The 18002-nt window shown below is 40.4% G+C and overlaps 3 protein-coding genes across 3 annotated transcripts; 2 read left to right on the top strand and 1 right to left on the bottom strand.

Annotated features, from left to right (window-relative positions):
- Positions 1 to 1616, top strand: LOC140942273 (uncharacterized). The gene has a single exon (XM_073391232.1). The coding sequence runs from the start codon at positions 66 to 68 to the stop codon at positions 1614 to 1616; it is 1551 nt and encodes a 516-aa protein (XP_073247333.1). The 5' UTR covers positions 1 to 65.
- Positions 1617 to 6559: 4943 nt separating this feature from the next.
- Positions 6560 to 8131, top strand: LOC140940594 (uncharacterized). The gene has a single exon (XM_073389591.1). The coding sequence runs from the start codon at positions 6560 to 6562 to the stop codon at positions 8129 to 8131; it is 1572 nt and encodes a 523-aa protein (XP_073245692.1).
- A 3902-nt stretch (positions 8132 to 12033) lies between these two features.
- On the bottom strand, positions 12034 to 13455 carry LOC140940592 (uncharacterized). The gene has a single exon (XM_073389587.1). It carries the CDS (start codon positions 13453 to 13455, stop codon positions 12034 to 12036), a length of 1422 nt encoding a protein of 473 aa, XP_073245688.1.
- Between the last annotated feature and the right edge of the window lie 4547 nt (positions 13456 to 18002).

The raw sequence follows: 18002 nt of genomic DNA, 5'->3' as shown, positions 1-18002 counted from the left end.
TTTGGAACGCTTATTTTCTTATACTCTTGTTTGGATTTTGTTCAAATTGGTTAGAAGTGAATGGTATGTCTGTGAAAAGGAAAGGGAAAGCCGAGCTAAAGCATTTTGGCCATCTAAATGATCAAGGAAAACAGTCAACGCCTCTTGAGCAGTATGAGATAACCCAAACGAAAATCGAGCTAATCAAGCGCTCAATTGAAAGAAATCCTCTTGACATATGGTTTTTCAAAGACCGATTTCAATCTGAACAGGATCAACTGACGTTTTCACTCTTTTGGAACAGTAGTATCGTCTCGCGAGGTCAAACTACGAGAAGTCTAAAGAATGTCATCCGTCGATCACTACAAGGTGAAAATATAGATACTGTTATAATGGGAGGTTCAATCTCAGCAGGTGGAGGATTAAACTATGACAGAGAAGACCTCAGGGGAGTGTACTACCGCGTTTTTGCTGACTGGTGGCAAAAAGCCATCCAACCTTTTACGGGTTCTTCCATCAAACTTCATAACTTGGCTGTAGGCGGAACAGGAAGTAACTTTTTCGCTTTTTGCTACAGAACTTTGCTAAATCCAGGCACTGATATAGACTTGGCGTTTCTCGACTTTACAGTCAACGATTATGTACAGTTTTCAGGTTCCAAATTTCCTATAGCCTTACCACTGGAACAGCTTATCCGAGAAGTTCTTAGCGAAACGAAGTCTCTACCAATTTTTTTCATTGACTTTGTAAGAGGGGTTTCCAAAAGTCCTACCTGCAATAACTTAGAGAATCACGGTCAAACAGTTCTCGCTCAAAACTATGGAATAACCTCAATAACTCTCCGCAAATTTTTCTGCTCGAATCCATCAAATGGAAAAAACTATCCAAGAATGTTTGCTTCTGACGGAAACCACCCTAGTATTCTGTCTCATGCTGAGGTCGCTTTATTGATCATAAATTATGTTCGAAAGACAATTCTAGAAGTAATTGACAATATAGCTATTTCAAAGCAAAAGAGCATAGTTTTTAACAATTTTTCCACCAGCCTGAGTGACCTCCCAAAACCAGTGTTTAGGAGGAATCTGAGAGAGTTTCTTGACAAACCACGCTGTTTTACGCAAATATTACCGGATGCTACGAAAAATTCGTCATTGCATCAAACATTGCAGGTAAGAGAAATCGAGAACTTCGGATTTCGGGTTTTGCCGAAGACATTTATAAACCAACCTGGCCAGGTGAATCCAGTCATGACTCTTAACGACGGCTTCCAGAAATTTCGGACGGATGCTTATCGAGGATGGATGGCGAATTCTATGGATTCTCTTCTTGAACTGGAAATATTCCTCCCATTAGTTGCATTGTCCTCTATGGATAAACGATTTATGATTAAGGGGGAACCCACAAGAAGTGTTGCTATAGCCGTACGGACGCACAATAAGGGGGCAAACGCCAGGGTGTGGATAGACGAGTTCGAGGAAAATGGAGTTTTAATAAACACTAGCTCCATGTATGGACACACCAAACTCCATACCATTGTCCAGCACGTGACACAGGGTCGTCACGTTCTTAGCGTGAGGACGACGACAGCTGGGGTTTTTACTTTAGTGGGTGTTATGATTGGTCCAGTATACAAGTGAAGATTTTTTCCGAAGCTGTCCTAACCTGACTCAGTGGAAAAAATTTTCATTTGACCTTACCATTTGACGACATTCGGAGGCCAAAATAATTCGGAATATTCTTTGAAAAGGAAAAGAAAGAAATAAATAACAGTCTTCACGGCAGGATATTTGCCACTGGTCACGTACTAGTCCAGTCCCTAGCTCAACTTTGTTTTTTTGAGACACGTATTTTTAATAGGCCATTTGCACGATGACATCATTTTACTACTACGACCAGAATCTTTCAGGGTTTTGCTTTCTTGTGCTAATTAGGGCTTCGGGTATTCAAAACTCACTGGGATTACAAAATTTAAATATGAAAGGAAAAACGAAAAGGATTCTGGTCGTAGTAGTAAAATGACGCCATCGTGCAAATGGACTATTTAAGATTTTTTATAAACCTCTCTCTCACACTCAAGCATTCAGATCAAAAGCCAAACGAACCAACTTTATCATCATCAGGTCGAGCCAGATCGGGCAAAACGGACCAACCTCATAATTATTAACGTTTCCCCTTCTTTGATCGACTTTCATAACTTGCCTAACTCTAAGGCCATTATTTAAATTGATCCTCCGTTATGCATTAGCCTAAATTTCTCGACTTCTTTTTTCGTAACGTGCTTGCGAGGAAGCTAAAGTGGCTAACAGAGGGTCACCTTAGGAGGAAAGATAGATGGGAAAAGAGGAAGGGCAAGAGGGGATGGTTCAAAAACATACGTGTCTCTTTTGGCAAAAATTCATCAGCCAAAAGCAGAAGTTTGAACACTTGTGCTAGGCAGAGAACGTTCTGGATGATCACAGTTGGGTCTTTCAGAGGGATAAGCAGTTAGAAAGAGAGGGCTAACGTTGATCAATGCAAATTTAGGAGGCTTACCTCAATGATCTTTTAATAGGGGTGTTTCTTAGTGCTTTGGAAACCATTGTTGGTGCTTTTTTGTGTTGTGGGGTGGGCATTGTTAAGTGTCTTCGTCCGTAACACCAAGGAACTACGATTAAGAGTGAGTCTTGAAAGAATGACGTCAGGCAAAGACAACACAGTTTAAACATTGTAGATCGCAAAATAAGGAGTAGTATAGGTTGCACCGGTTAGGCCTCTTTTTTGCGGTGGAATCTCATTCACTTGCGGTGGAAACATTAACGACGATGATGTCATTGATTTTTTCTTTATCTTATGCATAAAATGCCTTGGGATGCGGTGATATTTTAAGGTGACTGAAATGTTAATAGATTTTAGATCAGCATTCTTTGTTTGATGCTTGTTGTCGAAGGAATAAGCGCTAAGAAACCTGTGACTCAAAATCGCCGACCAATACCAAATAAAATGAACGTTTCCCTCGCTTTCCGATTTTTTATAGCAGACAACAAATTGCTCGTCTTGGTCTCCTGTTTTGTCAGGAATGCCCCAGGGAACAATTCTCGCGGACCTGTTTTGTTCATCATATCTGGAAACGATGTGCGAAGATGACAACAAGATTTACAAAAATATCCGACATAAGTAGCCCTCATTCCTACTAATATTTCGCCATAATGGTATTAGTCTGAGATCTGGCAACTAAACTTTTAAGTGAACAAATGTGAAGTTATGTGTGTGACACGCACCCAAAGCAAATGTGGTGTAAATTATACATTAGTTAGCGCATTGAAAACAACAAAATTTAGTGGGTTCTGTAAAAGACCTCGGCATTACAACTTCCCATGACCTTTCATGGACTACAAAAGTGGCTGAGGTTGTCAGCAATGGGTAAGAAGATTTTTTTTCCAATCATACTCAGTTGTCTAACGTCATTTGTTGTCATTCGCTTTTAATTCTGAGACTAAAATTATGCTTCGTTTATGGCAGCTGTTGGACTACTGGGACGTCTCGCCCACCTGAAGTCTTCCGCGAAGAAGCTCCAAAAGTGACAATGGTCTAGCTGGACGTTTGCCGCCAAGTCAACTCATATTGATAAAAAAAAATCAGGCATGCCAGGCCAGGCCAGGTTGCGGGTGAAGGGCTTTAACCAATTAGACTAGCAAACCAACTGAGAGCTGGTCATTAAAGTGGTTGGAAGTATACCCGCCAAAGATGACACTTAATCTGCGGCTTAACGGCCAAAAAAACGTGCAGCTTACAGGGGCGTAGCCAGCTTTTTTACTTTTTGTAGGCGCATCCCTAAAGTGACCCGGTAATACACAAGACAGATCAGACTCTCCAGACTGTTAATTGTATGCATAATTAGTTGAATCTGGAGTGTGTATCTAAACTTCAAGATATTCATCTCAGTACAGCAATAAAAAAGCGCCTTTCTCCAACGATACTTGCTACAGTCAATCCGAATAGCTGAAAAAGAAGTTCCATCCTCCTGTTCCCGGATGTAGCAAAATCGTCAACGATGTCTTCCGCGCTGAATGACACATCATGCTTGTGGATATGCATATTAAGAGCAAGTCCACTCAAGCGATCTTCTTTCATCGTGGACCTCAGGTACGTTTTAAGTCTTCTCAGTGCACTGAAAGACCTCTCTACAGTTGCTGTAGTGATTGGTAGAGTTAATAAAAGTGCCGTAAAAGCCCTGGATAAATTTGGGAACTCTTGTGGGTGACAGTGAGGAAGTGTTTCAACAATTGTGGTTGGAGGATCGTGCACTCTATCCCAACGTGTTTTCCACCGCAGACATTCACTTTCCTGTAACTGTCTAATTTCTTCCGGGATGTCGGTATTGTACGCGCCCAAAACTTTTTTGACACTGATCTTAGCTGGAGACCAGTTGCCCCGGGGGGGGGGGGGGGGGGCACTTGGGTATTTTTTGGGTGGGTGTGTGCCGCCCGGGACTCCAAATTGGCACCCCGTTCTAAAAAAAAAATTCCCCTAAAATTGATACCCCGTTCTAGAAATAGGTCAATTTTTTATACCCCGTTTTAGAATTCGCCCTAAAACTGATACCCCGGTCTAGAAATTGGCCAATTTTTTATACTCCGTTCTAGAAAGTTTGTAAATTGAAATAGCCCTGTTTTTTAAAAAGATATTTCTTTATTTGTTCGACTTATACATCAAATAAATGCTTCTTCATAATCAGCAACAATTTTAAGGAGAAGGTAAAGCCGTGATCCACAATTTTTTTTATACCCCGTTCTAGAAGACGCCTCTGAAATGGATTCCCCGTTCTAAATCAGGAGCTTCAAAATCACGACCCCGTTGGGCGGCACATACCCGTATAGGTAATGTATGGGAGTACCCCCCCCCCCCGGGCCAGTTGCCTACATTTTTTGGCAAAAGATTTGTTAGAGTAAACAGTTGACTTGGTTTGACAATACGCAAATCAAGCTCCGATAACAAAAGGTCAGGGAATGGATAATACATCGCTCGTTTGAAGTAGTCACTATTTGAATCTGATGGAACATTTTCTCGATTCAACTATCGGCCAGCTACTCTAGGTTTACAAACTGGGACGTCATGCTGTGCCGCAACAGATACTGCCATTTGATACAGCTTATTCCAGGACTACTGAAGTGATTAGATGACGACTTTGGCCTGCGTGTGTACTTGGAGTAGGTCTAGGTCAACCCCTTAAAGATGGTTGGTAAGAGGCACAAAAAATTGTAGCAACCATTCACAGTCAATTAATACAATTATAAACTCGAACTTGAGCACGCTATTGATAAATACCCTTGATTTTGAGTCTTGCATCCTGTCAAGCACTTCTAAAGCCTTTAAGATTACGGCAAATGATAACTTAAAAGTACACAAAGCGTCAGTTCTTGCGCCCCACCGAGTCTCGCCAAGTGTTCGCACCTTAGCTCGTCTTCCCATTTGCTCTTGACTTTCAGCTGTTTCCTGTGACGTCTCCTGGAATTGGTGCTGCAGCTTAGCTGAGAAAGAAAATTAAAATGCAATTTACTGTAGGGTGGACATCATGTTCCTTACAATCCAATGGTTCTTTAACGCTAGGAGATTTAATCTTGCTGTTTCTTTGTTATTTACAGACTCGAAAGTATTTCGTAAGAAATTTTTTTACTAATGAGTCATACTACCTTGAAAAGTCAGGCGAGCGGAAAAAAAAGTGTAGGCCCGGGCCTACGGGCCTACGGGCTGGCTACGCCCCTGGCTTGTTTTGCAGCTTTGTAGCAAAACGAGATGAATATAGCGATGTTGCGCGTCTTACCAACTACGAAACAAACCTGTCTTACAACAAATCAGGCCGTTGCATTCTGCTTGAATACTGACTTCTAACTGGATATTGCGCGGGAGTCACGTCATACGAAACAAGTTTGTGTGGGACCAGGAAAACGCCCAACATGCACAAAATTTGTTGCAAATAGTAGAACTACTCTACTTTCTGCAACAAATTTGCGCAACTTGACACAACCTAAAGTGTTGCAAGACAGGTTTGAACGTGGTTAGTAAAACGCATGACATAGCTATTCAACTCGTTTTGCAGCAATACTTCAAAAAAAGTTGCACGTTCTTGCTGTCCGTTCTATCGTGCCTTAGGTGGCTCGAATAGATTTTTGGCAATTTCCAAAAAGACTGAGTATTAACTACGTCGGTCAAGCAGACTATTTAAATTTTATAAGGCTCTCGAGATAGCTGATTTCAACAGGTAACTGAAAGAACGATGTAGTATCTTAGCAGGTAGAATGACAGGTGATTGATTTATCAGACAACTAGCATGTTAAGTCTTACAGTCTTACCTGGCTGTGAAATCCACGCTGAGCTTATGAATCAACTCTGGTATTTCGGTCTATCGGAGCTATTTTACTGAATGCATCAAACCTGCAGACAAAAATCTCGGTACGTATTTTCTCGAGTAAGGGGTGAAGTTCTTTTCTAGAGTAGCGTGCTGGTTAGAGGTCCTCTTAAAATCGTGATGCAGATATTTTGGAGGGTCTTTCTAATCATTTCCTTGATGGAATTTAGAGTAGACTTATCAAAAGTGCTCGGTATGTCTGTGTTAAGGACAAACGAAAAAGGATTTGGCAAGCTAGATGACAAACTAAAGACGTCACCTACTTCTGAACATCAGATAACTCAAGAAAAAATCGATCTACTCAAGCACTCAGTTGAAAGGAATCCTTTCGACATATGGTTTTTCAAAGACCGTTTTCGCTCTCAAGCAGTTAAAATATTGTTTACAAGACTTTGGAACAATGGTATTGTCTTTAGAGGTAAAACAGCGAAAAGCTTAAAGAATGCTATCCTACGATCACTTAACGGTGAAAATATAAACATTGTTATAATGGGAGGTTCAATCTCAGCAGGTGGAGGATTAAACTACGACAGAGAAGACCTCAGGGGAGTGTACTACCGCGTTTTTGCTGACTGGTGGCAGAAAGCCGTAGAACCTTTTACGGATTCCTCCGCTAAAATTCATAACCTGGCTATTGGTGGAACATGCAGTAACTTTTTTGCTTTTTGTTACAGAGCGTTACTAGGCCCAGGCACTGACATAGACCTGGCGCTTCTTGACTTTACCGTCAACGATTACATGCAGTTTGCAGGTTCCAAATTTCCCTCAGCCTTACCGTTAGAACAGCTCATTCGAGAAGTTCTGGGGGAGAAAACATCCCCATCCATTCTTTTCGTAAACTTTGTTCAAGGACAAGCAAACATTCCCGTATGTAATAACCTAGAGAACCACGGTCAAACAATGCTCGCACAAAATTATGGAATAACCTCAATAACTCTCCGTAATTTCCTCTGCTCGAGTCCATCAAGAGGCAGAAAGTATCCAAGACTGTATACCTCTGATGGTAACCACCCGAGTATTTTGGCTCACGCACAAATCGGTTTAATGATTATACATTATGTGCGAAAGATAATCTTAGAAGTAATTGCCAGCTTGGCCATTTCTAAGAGAACTTTTCCAAATGTACCTTTGCCTTCAAATCGCAAAAATGTGGTTTTAAACCGTAATTCTCCAAATCTCAGTGATCTCCCAAAACCAGTGTTTACGAAGAATCTGATGGAATTTCTTGACAATCCACGCTGTTTTACACGCATTGTACCGGATGCCACCCAAACGTCGTTAGCACATCAAACACTTCAGGTAAAAGTAATCGGAAAATCCAGATTTCAGGTTTTGGAGAAGACGTTCATAAATCGACCGGGCCACGTGACTCCAGTCAAGACTCCTAACTATGGCTTACAGAAATTTCGGACGGATGCTTATAGTGGATGGATGGCGCATTCTAGGAATTCTATTCTTGAACTGGAAATATTCCTGCCATTAGTCAAATTGTCCTCTATGGATAAACGATATATGATGAAGGGTGAACCTAAAAGAAGCGTTGTTATAGCCATTCGAACGCACACAAATGGGGCAACCGCCAGTGTTTGGGTCGACGAGTTCGAGGAAAATGGAGTTTTGATAAAAACTAGCTCCCCCTTTGGACACACCAGACTCCATACCATTGTTCAGCACGTGACACAGGATCGTCATGTGCTAAGTTTTAGGACAGAGACGCCCGGGGTTTTTATTTTAGTGGGTGTGATGATCGGACCAGTATACAAGTGAATTCTTGGGGCCAAAAGAACAAGCAATATTGTCTAACCATTCATCATAAAGTGTCAAAAATCTAAATACACTGACAGTGAACATTCTTTACTACCTTCTCTTCTTCGCTAGATCTGTTTAAATCTCGATAATCTTTAGACGTTGTTAGGCGTTTTAGAATAGCTAACTACTTGAATGGAACCTCGACTCTTAAAAGAATTTTATCGCCCATAATGATATAAACGTACCCAAAAGAAGATGTTATTCACAGAAACATGTTAGCCTAAGAGATCTCCGAATTTCCCAAGTCCGCCGTTTGATCGGAGTAGTTGCCGTTGTTGTTATCAAATGCTCTTCTCTCAAGTGTCACTCTTGCTTCTCATGGCATTCCCAAAAGGGGTCCACACTTGGTCCGTTTTTGTTTATTGTCTTCATCAACGACTCACATGCAATTCCACGTTACTTCATCACGGACTGATTGACGATAAAACGTTACCTTCCTCCCGGGGGGGGGGGGACTCCGCATATGAAAGGGGTGGGGATGCTCGTGGGGAATTTTGAATTAAACCCCTAAAGTAGACCCCTAAAAGCGATCATTTTAAACTTTGATTACATGAATCGAGTAAATAACACGAATTGAAAATATATAAATTCTTCATATTTCTTTGAGTGCAACCCTAAAAGAGACTTTTATGGCTAAATATAATGGTGTTTTGCCTAGAACACCCTAAGTGAGACCAAAATCCGAAATTTACACCCCTTAGCGAGACGACGAGCACCCCTAGGCTAGAGGATACCCTAAACTCTACCTGCTTCCAAGAAACTACTAATTAATGAGGGTAAAACCAAGGCTGTACTCATCGCTGGCAAGCGTATCCCCTCAAAGATTTATCGAGAGATGGCCTTTTAAATAACTATTCATGGAACTGAACTCGAAATCGTCCCCAGTGTAAAGCTGTAAGGTCTTGAAATTGACTCTGAATCCATGTAGAGAAACTTTGCAAAAAGCTGTCTCTGATGAATTTCCATGAGAAAAAGGCTTTTTTAGTACTATGATTAGATTTTTTTTAACCCCGGGTATGGCCCTTGGCATTTGCACAAATCATGATCAGTTTATTAATAAACAGCCCCCGTAAACGAAGAGGATAATGGTTATGTTGTAGGAAGCGAAACACTAATTTTCCGTTTGGTATTTTTGTAATACCTCACAAGAAATCCCGTTTCCTCCAGAGATTTCCGTAGGGAAGACTAAAAGAGATCGAGTGGCTTAATTAGACTTTAAACAAAATCCCGATGTTTTAATAAATTTGTAACTGTAATTTTATTACAACTGGCAAACAACCAATATGCACTGAAAAAAGAGAGACACGTACAAACTTCACTATAAGTGAAGTCGTTAGAATCTTACAAAGGAATTCGCTCATAGACAAGTGCCGCAAGACCTCAATGGTAATGTGCTTCGCTTTACTGATGAAAGAATTCTAGTCTCGTGTGATGTCAGCATGCGGCTTCCTAGTTATTCTTGAGCTGGTCAAAGCACCTCATAGAGGCCTTCAGTGCGCCTTGTTCTTCGGTTTGAGTGAAAAAAAAGAAAATATCGATCATAATGTATTTGCATTCTACCTGTGGTCTTCTCATCACTTCCAGACTCATTTTCGTGATGGGGATGGGGGCAGGGCTGATAACTGCTGCAGCAAGTACAATTTGGTTACTCTTTCAATATCACTGTTACGTCAGTCGGCGTTGGGAAGCAATATCGATACTAAAGAACCAACTGAAAACACTCAATTTTTTTTAGAATTAAAGTTTGCTTGGGGCCGCAGGCAATAAGATATAATTTAAGGATCGGTTGATTTTCTTATCATGTTTTCCATTATCTCTGATCCTACGTCAATCGGTGGTGAGATGCAATACCGATACAATAGACCCAACGAAAAAAACACTATGACAAAGCAATACCAAGAGGATGCTTCGGTAACGAGGTCATAGTGATTGTAAGTTTGTGGCTATAAACTGGGGCAGATTCGTGGAGCAAGGAAAGTGCATGATTGAGACGGCAGCACAGCAATTGTGGCAGAAGAAAACTAATTGCACATTTTCAATGTCGGAGATACGTTTGATCCAGTTGACTTTGCTGGCCACTTTGGTTACAACCTACTTCCTTGCTGCTGGCTCAGGTGAATCAAGTCAAACACCAACTAAGCCATGTGATGACTTGCGCCTGGGTGGGGGTAGGGGGGACTTAAAGTCAACTAAATTACTATCAGTGATAAATATGTAACCAATTCTCCGACCAGTAATGACGACGAACCATGCCAGAAAGGAGCAGTGAAACATAAAAAGGTACTTCTTGCCTCTGCTGCTTTTTTAACAAGTGATATGCTGTTAGAGGAGAAGGACGCCAAACACTTCCTGAATCGAGGACGGCGCAGGTGCGGACGCCATTTCCCGGTAGAGATTTGAGGAATGCATCTAAGAGTGTACCTTTTTAGTCATTTCTTGTAAAACCATGAAAGGAATAAATGTGAAGAAAAAGTGTCAAATTCTAAAGGTGGCGGCCAAAATAGCAAGGCAGCTCCCTAGTTTAAGGTATTTTGTCCGAATTTTACTTTGGTTTGCGACCGTAAGAAATCAGTTATGGGAGTTAAGGTTGGTCATGTTTGCGATAAAATATTTTTTTTACGGATTGTTCCAATTTCAACGCGTTCAAACGTGTAGGTCAGACGATAATTTTCAAATTTTATTAATGTACCGGGATGGTACATGTCTTCCGAGCCGAGTTACCGGTAAAATGCTGAACGCAAATACAAATGAGGTAACACCACATAACTTGCTAATATGAGTTGATGTAGTGAGCTTCTCATCAAACCATGAGCTTGCTAGCTGCTGTTGCAGGACAAACATCAGTCGACCCAACCCTGATGCAATTGATGTTAACCGTTGCCAGCTGCTGCCTAGTACCTATAATTAAAAATTCTGTTTTATAATCGTTTGACATAAGATTATCTGAAATCATCCAACTCCTAATGTCACTGATACAGTCAGTCATGGACTTGATGGCAAAATCAGCATCCGCAGATCAATTAGGGCTGAATGATACATACAACTGTGTATCGTCCTCAAAGCAGTGGACTTGTGGGAGGTGGTGTTCAACGATCTAAAACAGTTTGCGCATGTAGATAGTGAAAAGCAAGGGGCCCAAACATGAACCTTGAGGAACACCTTGTTTTAAAGAAAATTGATCGGCGAGACTACCATTTACAGAGACACGCTGGAACCGGTCAGATAGATACGATTTAAACCAGGCAAGCGCATTGTCAGTTATTCCCAAATCAGACTAAAGACGACCAATCAGCTTATCATGATGTATCGTGTCAAAAGCTTCACTTGATTCTAATAATACGAGCAAGGTGACATGTTACTTGTTCATAGACATCAAAATATCATTCCTAACTTTACGTAAGGCCGTCTCCGTGCTGTGTTGCTGTTTATACGCCGATTGAAGCAGAGAATGTAAATTGTTGGCTGTCAGATGCTCCATAAACTGCTCAGCCCCAACCCCATCTGACAATTTAGAAATGTAAGAGAGGTTACTGACTGGACGGAAATTTTTTATACCCTGCTTATAGGAATAGAGTCAGGAACGAGGGTCAGTCAATATTTCTCAAAATGAAAAGCTATAGTTACATAATTATGGCGGGAAAAAAGGGGGATGCTGGCTTGAGAAACGTGCTTAACTAAATACAATTACAAAAATAATTGTATTAAAATAATTTTAATAATTTCGTGCTCAGAAATCTCCGGTGTGCAACCATAACTCAATATAACACCCTGAACCCCTGTACCACTTCTTAATTCCAAGTACTAAACGGTGCTTTTCTGTGATGCTGCCTGGCTCTGTTTCAGTTTTTCTTAGTTTATTTCTACTTATGAGTTGGTACAGAACTCTCACCAGCCATCACACCACACAACATAAATTTTCCCGCATTCATTGTTCTCAAGTGTAGCATGTGAATTCCCGAGGTCACGTGTTCAGCAATGGTTGCGAGACGTGTGTGTCCATAACCCGACATTGTATCTATCACAGTTCCTGGCCTGTTATCATCTAACCACACCTCAGCTTTCCCTCCGAAACCGTGAGTACGAAACGCTATGACCACGGACTTAGTGCAATTTGAATTTCCTACATCACAGGGTAAAACCAATCGTATTTTCAAAGTAGAATTTTCATTCTCTGCTTGCCAGCCTCCAAATCCGTCTGTTCTTTGAGGTTCTTGAGTGTGTTTCACCTGAGGTGTTTTAAAAAAACCAATACCTTTAATTTCAAATTGTTTAAATCCCTTATTTTCAGTCACTTGGATCAACAGCGAAGGATTTACAACCTTGTGAAATCTGTCTGGTGTTATAAGAGTATAGCAAAGAGGAGGTATATATGGCTCCATAGAATAGAAGACGTGTCTGGGAAGCTCTTCTGAGGAATGGTTTTCGAGAATATTCCATTTCGCGTTACGTATGGCTCTCAATAATGCACTGCGGACGCTATTGATTATCATTAAAGCCATTTGTGCATGAGCGATAAGGCTTGGATGGTTGCCATCTGATGAATACATAAGCGGGTTCTTTCGTTTTTCAGCGTTTGGACATAATGCATTGCGAGAGCTTACGCTCGTAATCCCATAGTGCCACGCGAGCATGGTCTGCCCAGAGTTTTCAAGATTGTCGCACTGTGCAGTGCTCTTGACGCCCTGAATAAAATTGACATAAATAATCGCTGGTAAGTTTTGTTCTCTTAGCACCTTCCTTGTAAGTTTCTCAAGTGAAAGCACTTTTGGAAATTGCGATGTTTTGAAAATCAAATAATCGTTTACTGAAAACTCAAGAAACACAATGTCCATAGTTTCTTGAGGCTGTAAAAAAGTATTGAAGCAGTAGAAGTAAAAATCGCTACAGGTACCACCAATAGCGAGATTGCGTAGCCTTATCTTTGAGTTTGTAAATGGTTCCACGGTTTTTTCCCACCAATCGATAAATACTCGGTAGTAGGTACCTCTAACATCTGGGTTATCATTGATTAATCCACCCCCCGCTGAAATTGAGCCACCCATAACGACAACAACAGTATCTTGACCTAGCAACGCTCTCTTCATTGCATCTTGAAGTCGATCTATTGTTCCTTTTCTTTGGATAACTTCTTCATCCAGAAGCTCTGATGTTAGCAAAATATCTTGCATGGACTTGAATTTCTCTTTGAACAACCATATCTCAAAAGGACTTATTTCGACCGCACGTTGTAGCTTATCTAGTTCCAGAGAATCCTTTAAGAACGTTCTTTTCGCCCTGTGCATGTCTAATGGAAGCCCGTTGTGGATGAGAGTTAAACCTATTACACTGTAAATAACGAAAACTCTTAAACGATTCATTTTCTACTCGTCTTTCTAACTAAATAACCTAAACGCAACTGAACAGTAATGAACAATCTAATGAAAAATGCGAAGAATGTTCAACGCTTTTGTAAGCAACAAACTGCTCAAGCGTGTTAGCTTAAAGATAGAAGCCTGGTGCTTTGAACACAAGTGTTACAACAATAAAAAAGTGTTAAAGCGATAAGAAAAACCAGAAGAGAAGGATTTCAAAACATTTAAATCGTATAAAAGTTTCATAGCCGATAAATTTTAAAACCAAATCCATATAATGTCGTTTTCTTCAGTTTCAAGTTTATAAAGAAAAAGGGGAGGTTAAGGGAAGTAGATTTTAATGAATTAAAACTGAAGCAACGCATACCAAATTCAGGCCAGCATTCCAGTCATTTCTCGTTATTGGTGGACTCGAATAGGTTTGAATTACAACGAATTTAGAATTTACAACGGTCCAAGTTGTATACATATAGAATGAAACTAGTTTTGACAACGCTACTCAGCCATTGTAAATGGGATCGGTAACAGCAGGCTATTTCTGAGTTGCCTCAAAGCGACGCTGAGTGCAAAGCAATTGACATAAAAAGGATTTTTGTAAATTTTATTTTCATGAAAATATAACTCATTTTCACAAGAAAGACTTCGTACTTAGCCTCGTATGGAAAGTGAAAGTTTTTAGAACCAGGAAATGGCCAAAAGTCGCTTGACTCATGATATTACATAACCAAATAGATTTTACTACTCAGGTTGGCGCATGATTAGAAGATGGTCAGCGTAAAAATCACATTACAACATTTTATTCTAGTTTTTACCGAGGTCTTTTGTATTACAAGTTCAGTCGAAAATTACAAAGGCAGCATATGTGGGGCTTGTAGTTTTAGCTTTTATTTCCCCTTCCACGTCCAAGACAGTAATAACGTGTAAGGGTGGATTTCCTCTGTCGCGTTATTTTTACGTGCGTGTACACGCTGTGGTTTATGGAGGTGTTTGTCGAAGTGTATGGTAGTCGAGGAACAAAGCAGACAAAGTCTCGAACATAACCATGAGATGCCTTTCAGTAAGCGTTTTTTCGATATCTCTGACCATATTAACTACTAGACAGATTCGGCGCAAACAAAATTTGAAGTTCGCAGGTACACTCATCAATAGATAAAGCTTTATTCAATGCACGATCTCTCTGGTCAAACAGCCGTGGCTGTTTTTGTCGTTTTTTTTCCCGCTTTAAAATTTTTGCCTCACTAGAATACTACTAAGTGAAAAAATGTCACACCGAACATTTACTGATCTTACGGCGATTAAGGTCTAACACCGCTAATCCAAACACAAAAGCATGTGAGAAACAAAGGTACTATTGTCTTCCAAAAATGCAACCTGAGCGATGGGCAAAGTTTGATACGGTAACGTTTGCTCGGAAAAATAAAATAGAGATAAGATATGAAGCCTCGTGAAGTTGAGCGAGGTTCAACTCTTACCTCGCGCGATCTTCATACATTGCCTCTCTTTTATTTGCGAACGTAAATTTTGCGCACCTACGCACTCGAAAATAACGCGACAGTGGAAAGACACCCTAAGACAGTAAAACGCATAAATATCGTTGTTTTTTTTTTCTAATTTCGTGGCCTAAAACGGATCTCTTAATAGTTATTTATACAGTATAACCCCGGTTACTCGAACTCTTAACGGAAACTAAAAACAGTTCGAGTTAGCGGCGGTTCAATTTTCCAAGTTAAAAACTGATAGTTACTGATTTTTTAGCATTCCAGTGCATGGTGCAGTGCAAACTTACCTTATTTCATCAGAAACTGTAAGGTGATAAGGCATTTCAATCTTTATGATAAAACGTGATTTGTTCGTTTCACCAGATAAAATAAACCAAATTGCTCAGGGGCGGATCTAGGGGGAGGGTGCAGGAGGTGCGCCCCCACCCCCTGTGAGATGACCTACGGTTTTATTATGCAACTGGTATTCTGCAAAAAAAAAAAGAAAAAAAACTGTGTGGTTTATTGGTGTTGAAGTAGAGCAAGAGACGAGTGCACCCCCTCCTAAAAAAAATCCTGGATCCGCCCCTGTTGCTTTAGTGTTGACTAGTGTTTTTGGCATTGGTCAGGAGTGGAGTTAGAAGAACCAGAATTCGAGTTATCGGGGTAAATTTCAGTGCCTTTAATTTTAATCATGGAAAAGGAAATTTAGTTTGAGTTTAAGAGGAGTTCGAGTAACCCGAGTTCGAGTTATCGGGGTTCTACTGTATTTCATATCCCCAAGAGACTATAAAGGGGACAGAGAGGGCATCCCCCATATACACCCTATTCCATAGGTAATTCGTCTCGAGTTATTTTTAGAATCGGGATAAAGTTACCTCGCGCGAGGCGTGGATGTTTCGTGGAGGTTTCGCATGACCAAACGCCGTGCAAAACATGTCGGGCGAGAGGCAATGAAAGCGTAAAAAGATCGAGAGCATTCCTGAATATTGAAGGGAAATGAGTCGGCGCTCACCTGGGTAAAAGGAATCGCTGGACTCTTTGACAACCCGTGAAATCAGTTTAACTCGAAGTTGTGGTAACCTCAGTGCTTTAATAAAATGAGAAATTTCGCCGGTCTATTGAAACCGGTCGTTTGTACAATTTAGGGAGTTTAAGATCTAACGACGCGGACGACAACTAGAACGTCAAAAAAAACAATAGGTTTAATTAGCAAAACAACAACTTCGCACGTGCAACACACTTTTTTGTTCATTTCTTTCCCGTTTTTGCACGACTACGACGTGAAAATGCCTAATTTCGCGTTTTATGGAGGACGTAAATAAGCAACGACGAAATTATATTTCTCTTTCTGAGCTTGAATATGGTCCCTTGAAATTCAGCTTTAGGAGGGTTCGCCTACAATTGACAAAGTAAGTGGGTAGGAATAATCGCTATTAAGACTGAAAAAAATAAACATCAAACCAGAAATTGCTCTCTTCAAACTGTAAATTATAAATGATCCTGAGAGAATATTCAGTGTGTTAAGGATTTCCCTGCTCTACTGTTAGCTCTATACAAGAGTGGAAGGAAGATTCTTTTTTAATTTCGGTTTCGCTGACACAACTTTCGCAGAAATCTCGCTGTAGTCGTTTTCGTCGACAAAAGGAATAGCAAAATCGCTCTCCGCGTCTTCCCCCATTTTGTTCTGCGTCATTTCGTGAAGGACGCGTGGCTCTCAGCGTGGGTCATCCACGCGGAACACATTCGCGCTATGTGATTGGCTGTTGTCTAATTCCCCTTGAGATCAGTGGTGTTAAAAATAACTCGAGACGAATTACCTTTGGAATAGGGTGTATATGGGGGATGCCCTCTCTGTCCCCTTGATAGTCTCTTGATATCCCTTATTATGTCAGAGGTTTCTCTTATTGTCAGCATTTGTTATTGGTGTGTAAACTGCCTGTGATACGAAACATAGGAAAGCGGCTCGTTTGGTTTAGAGCAACTAATAAAATTCAGGAAGCAGAACCTCAATCTACAAAAAGAAAATTATCTATCGGTGTTTTTTTCCTTAGTACCAAATTCGGCTCATTCTCCTTATCTCCTTAGAACGTTTTAGACCGCCACAGGTAACAATTCTTTTGCTTAGAGTAAACATTCCAATTAGCTTCTTAAACTCAATCTTTATCTGCGTCACTGGCGATTTACATTTAAAAAAAAATTAAAAACAATTAAAAGCAATGAACTTATTTTGTGTCTAGCATTTGTTCTACCACGATAGCTGGAGTCTTATAAGCAGGAGCACCCAACGAGAATATAGTTCAAAGGCAATTAAACATAGCATTGTTGAACTTATTTTAGTATTTAAGCGGTAGATATAGGCATATTTTTATCCCCTAAAAGTTTTTCATCTGTTCGGATTTCCTAGCTGAAAGTCTTAAGCGATCTGAAAATTATACGGATCAAAACTTACCTTTTCAAAAATTTCAGTCAGAAAAAAGGCTTCCGAAAATTCTAGGTGACCTTTTTAGGGTAAAAATCCGTTAAAAATGGGCAATTATACCATTTTTTGGATGGAGCGGCAGGTAAGCAAGATGAATACTTACTTATACAGCGCAGACCCATGAATATGGTCTGTCTCTGATCTAAAGAAGGTAGTTGAATCATTTGGTGCAGTAGTTCGAGGTAACAATCCTTCTCTTCTATCATTACCTAAAGGCATCCCAAAACTGTAACATTAAGTAAAACATGCACGGCGTGGAGGTCGACATGACAATCTGGTGAGTAGCCTCTGTGATCCCCCCTTTGAAAAATCCTGGCTACGCCCCTGGTTACGATAGTTATCTACCGGTGGGTTTGGCAAATGTCCTGAGTGAAGGTAGGTTGCATTATTCCAGCTGTCTCCTCGAGTTTGCGGCTAGAGGAAACAGCTGAAATTCACCCTCAAGTCAAGCTTCATTGTTTTGTTTCGTTATCAGGGAAACAAAACAATAACAATAATAATAAAAAAAGAAACATCAG

Source organism: Porites lutea, chromosome 6, assembly GCF_958299795.1.
Source record: "Porites lutea chromosome 6, jaPorLute2.1, whole genome shotgun sequence".
Classification (NCBI taxonomy): Eukaryota; Metazoa; Cnidaria; class Anthozoa; order Scleractinia; family Poritidae; genus Porites; species Porites lutea.
The sequence above is the reverse complement of the archived record's forward strand: the minus strand, read 5'-3'. Positions and strand labels throughout refer to the sequence as shown.

Bases quoted from the DNA above. Each gene is read 5' to 3' on its own strand.
- LOC140942273 (XM_073391232.1), top strand. From the start codon at position 66: ATGTCTGTGAAAAGGAAAGGGAAAGCCGAGCTAAAGCATTTTGGCCAT.
- LOC140940594 (XM_073389591.1), top strand. From the start codon at position 6,560: ATGTCTGTGTTAAGGACAAACGAAAAAGGATTTGGCAAGCTAGATGAC.
- LOC140940592 (XM_073389587.1), bottom strand. From the start codon at position 13,455: ATGCACAGGGCGAAAAGAACGTTCTTAAAGGATTCTCTGGAACTAGAT.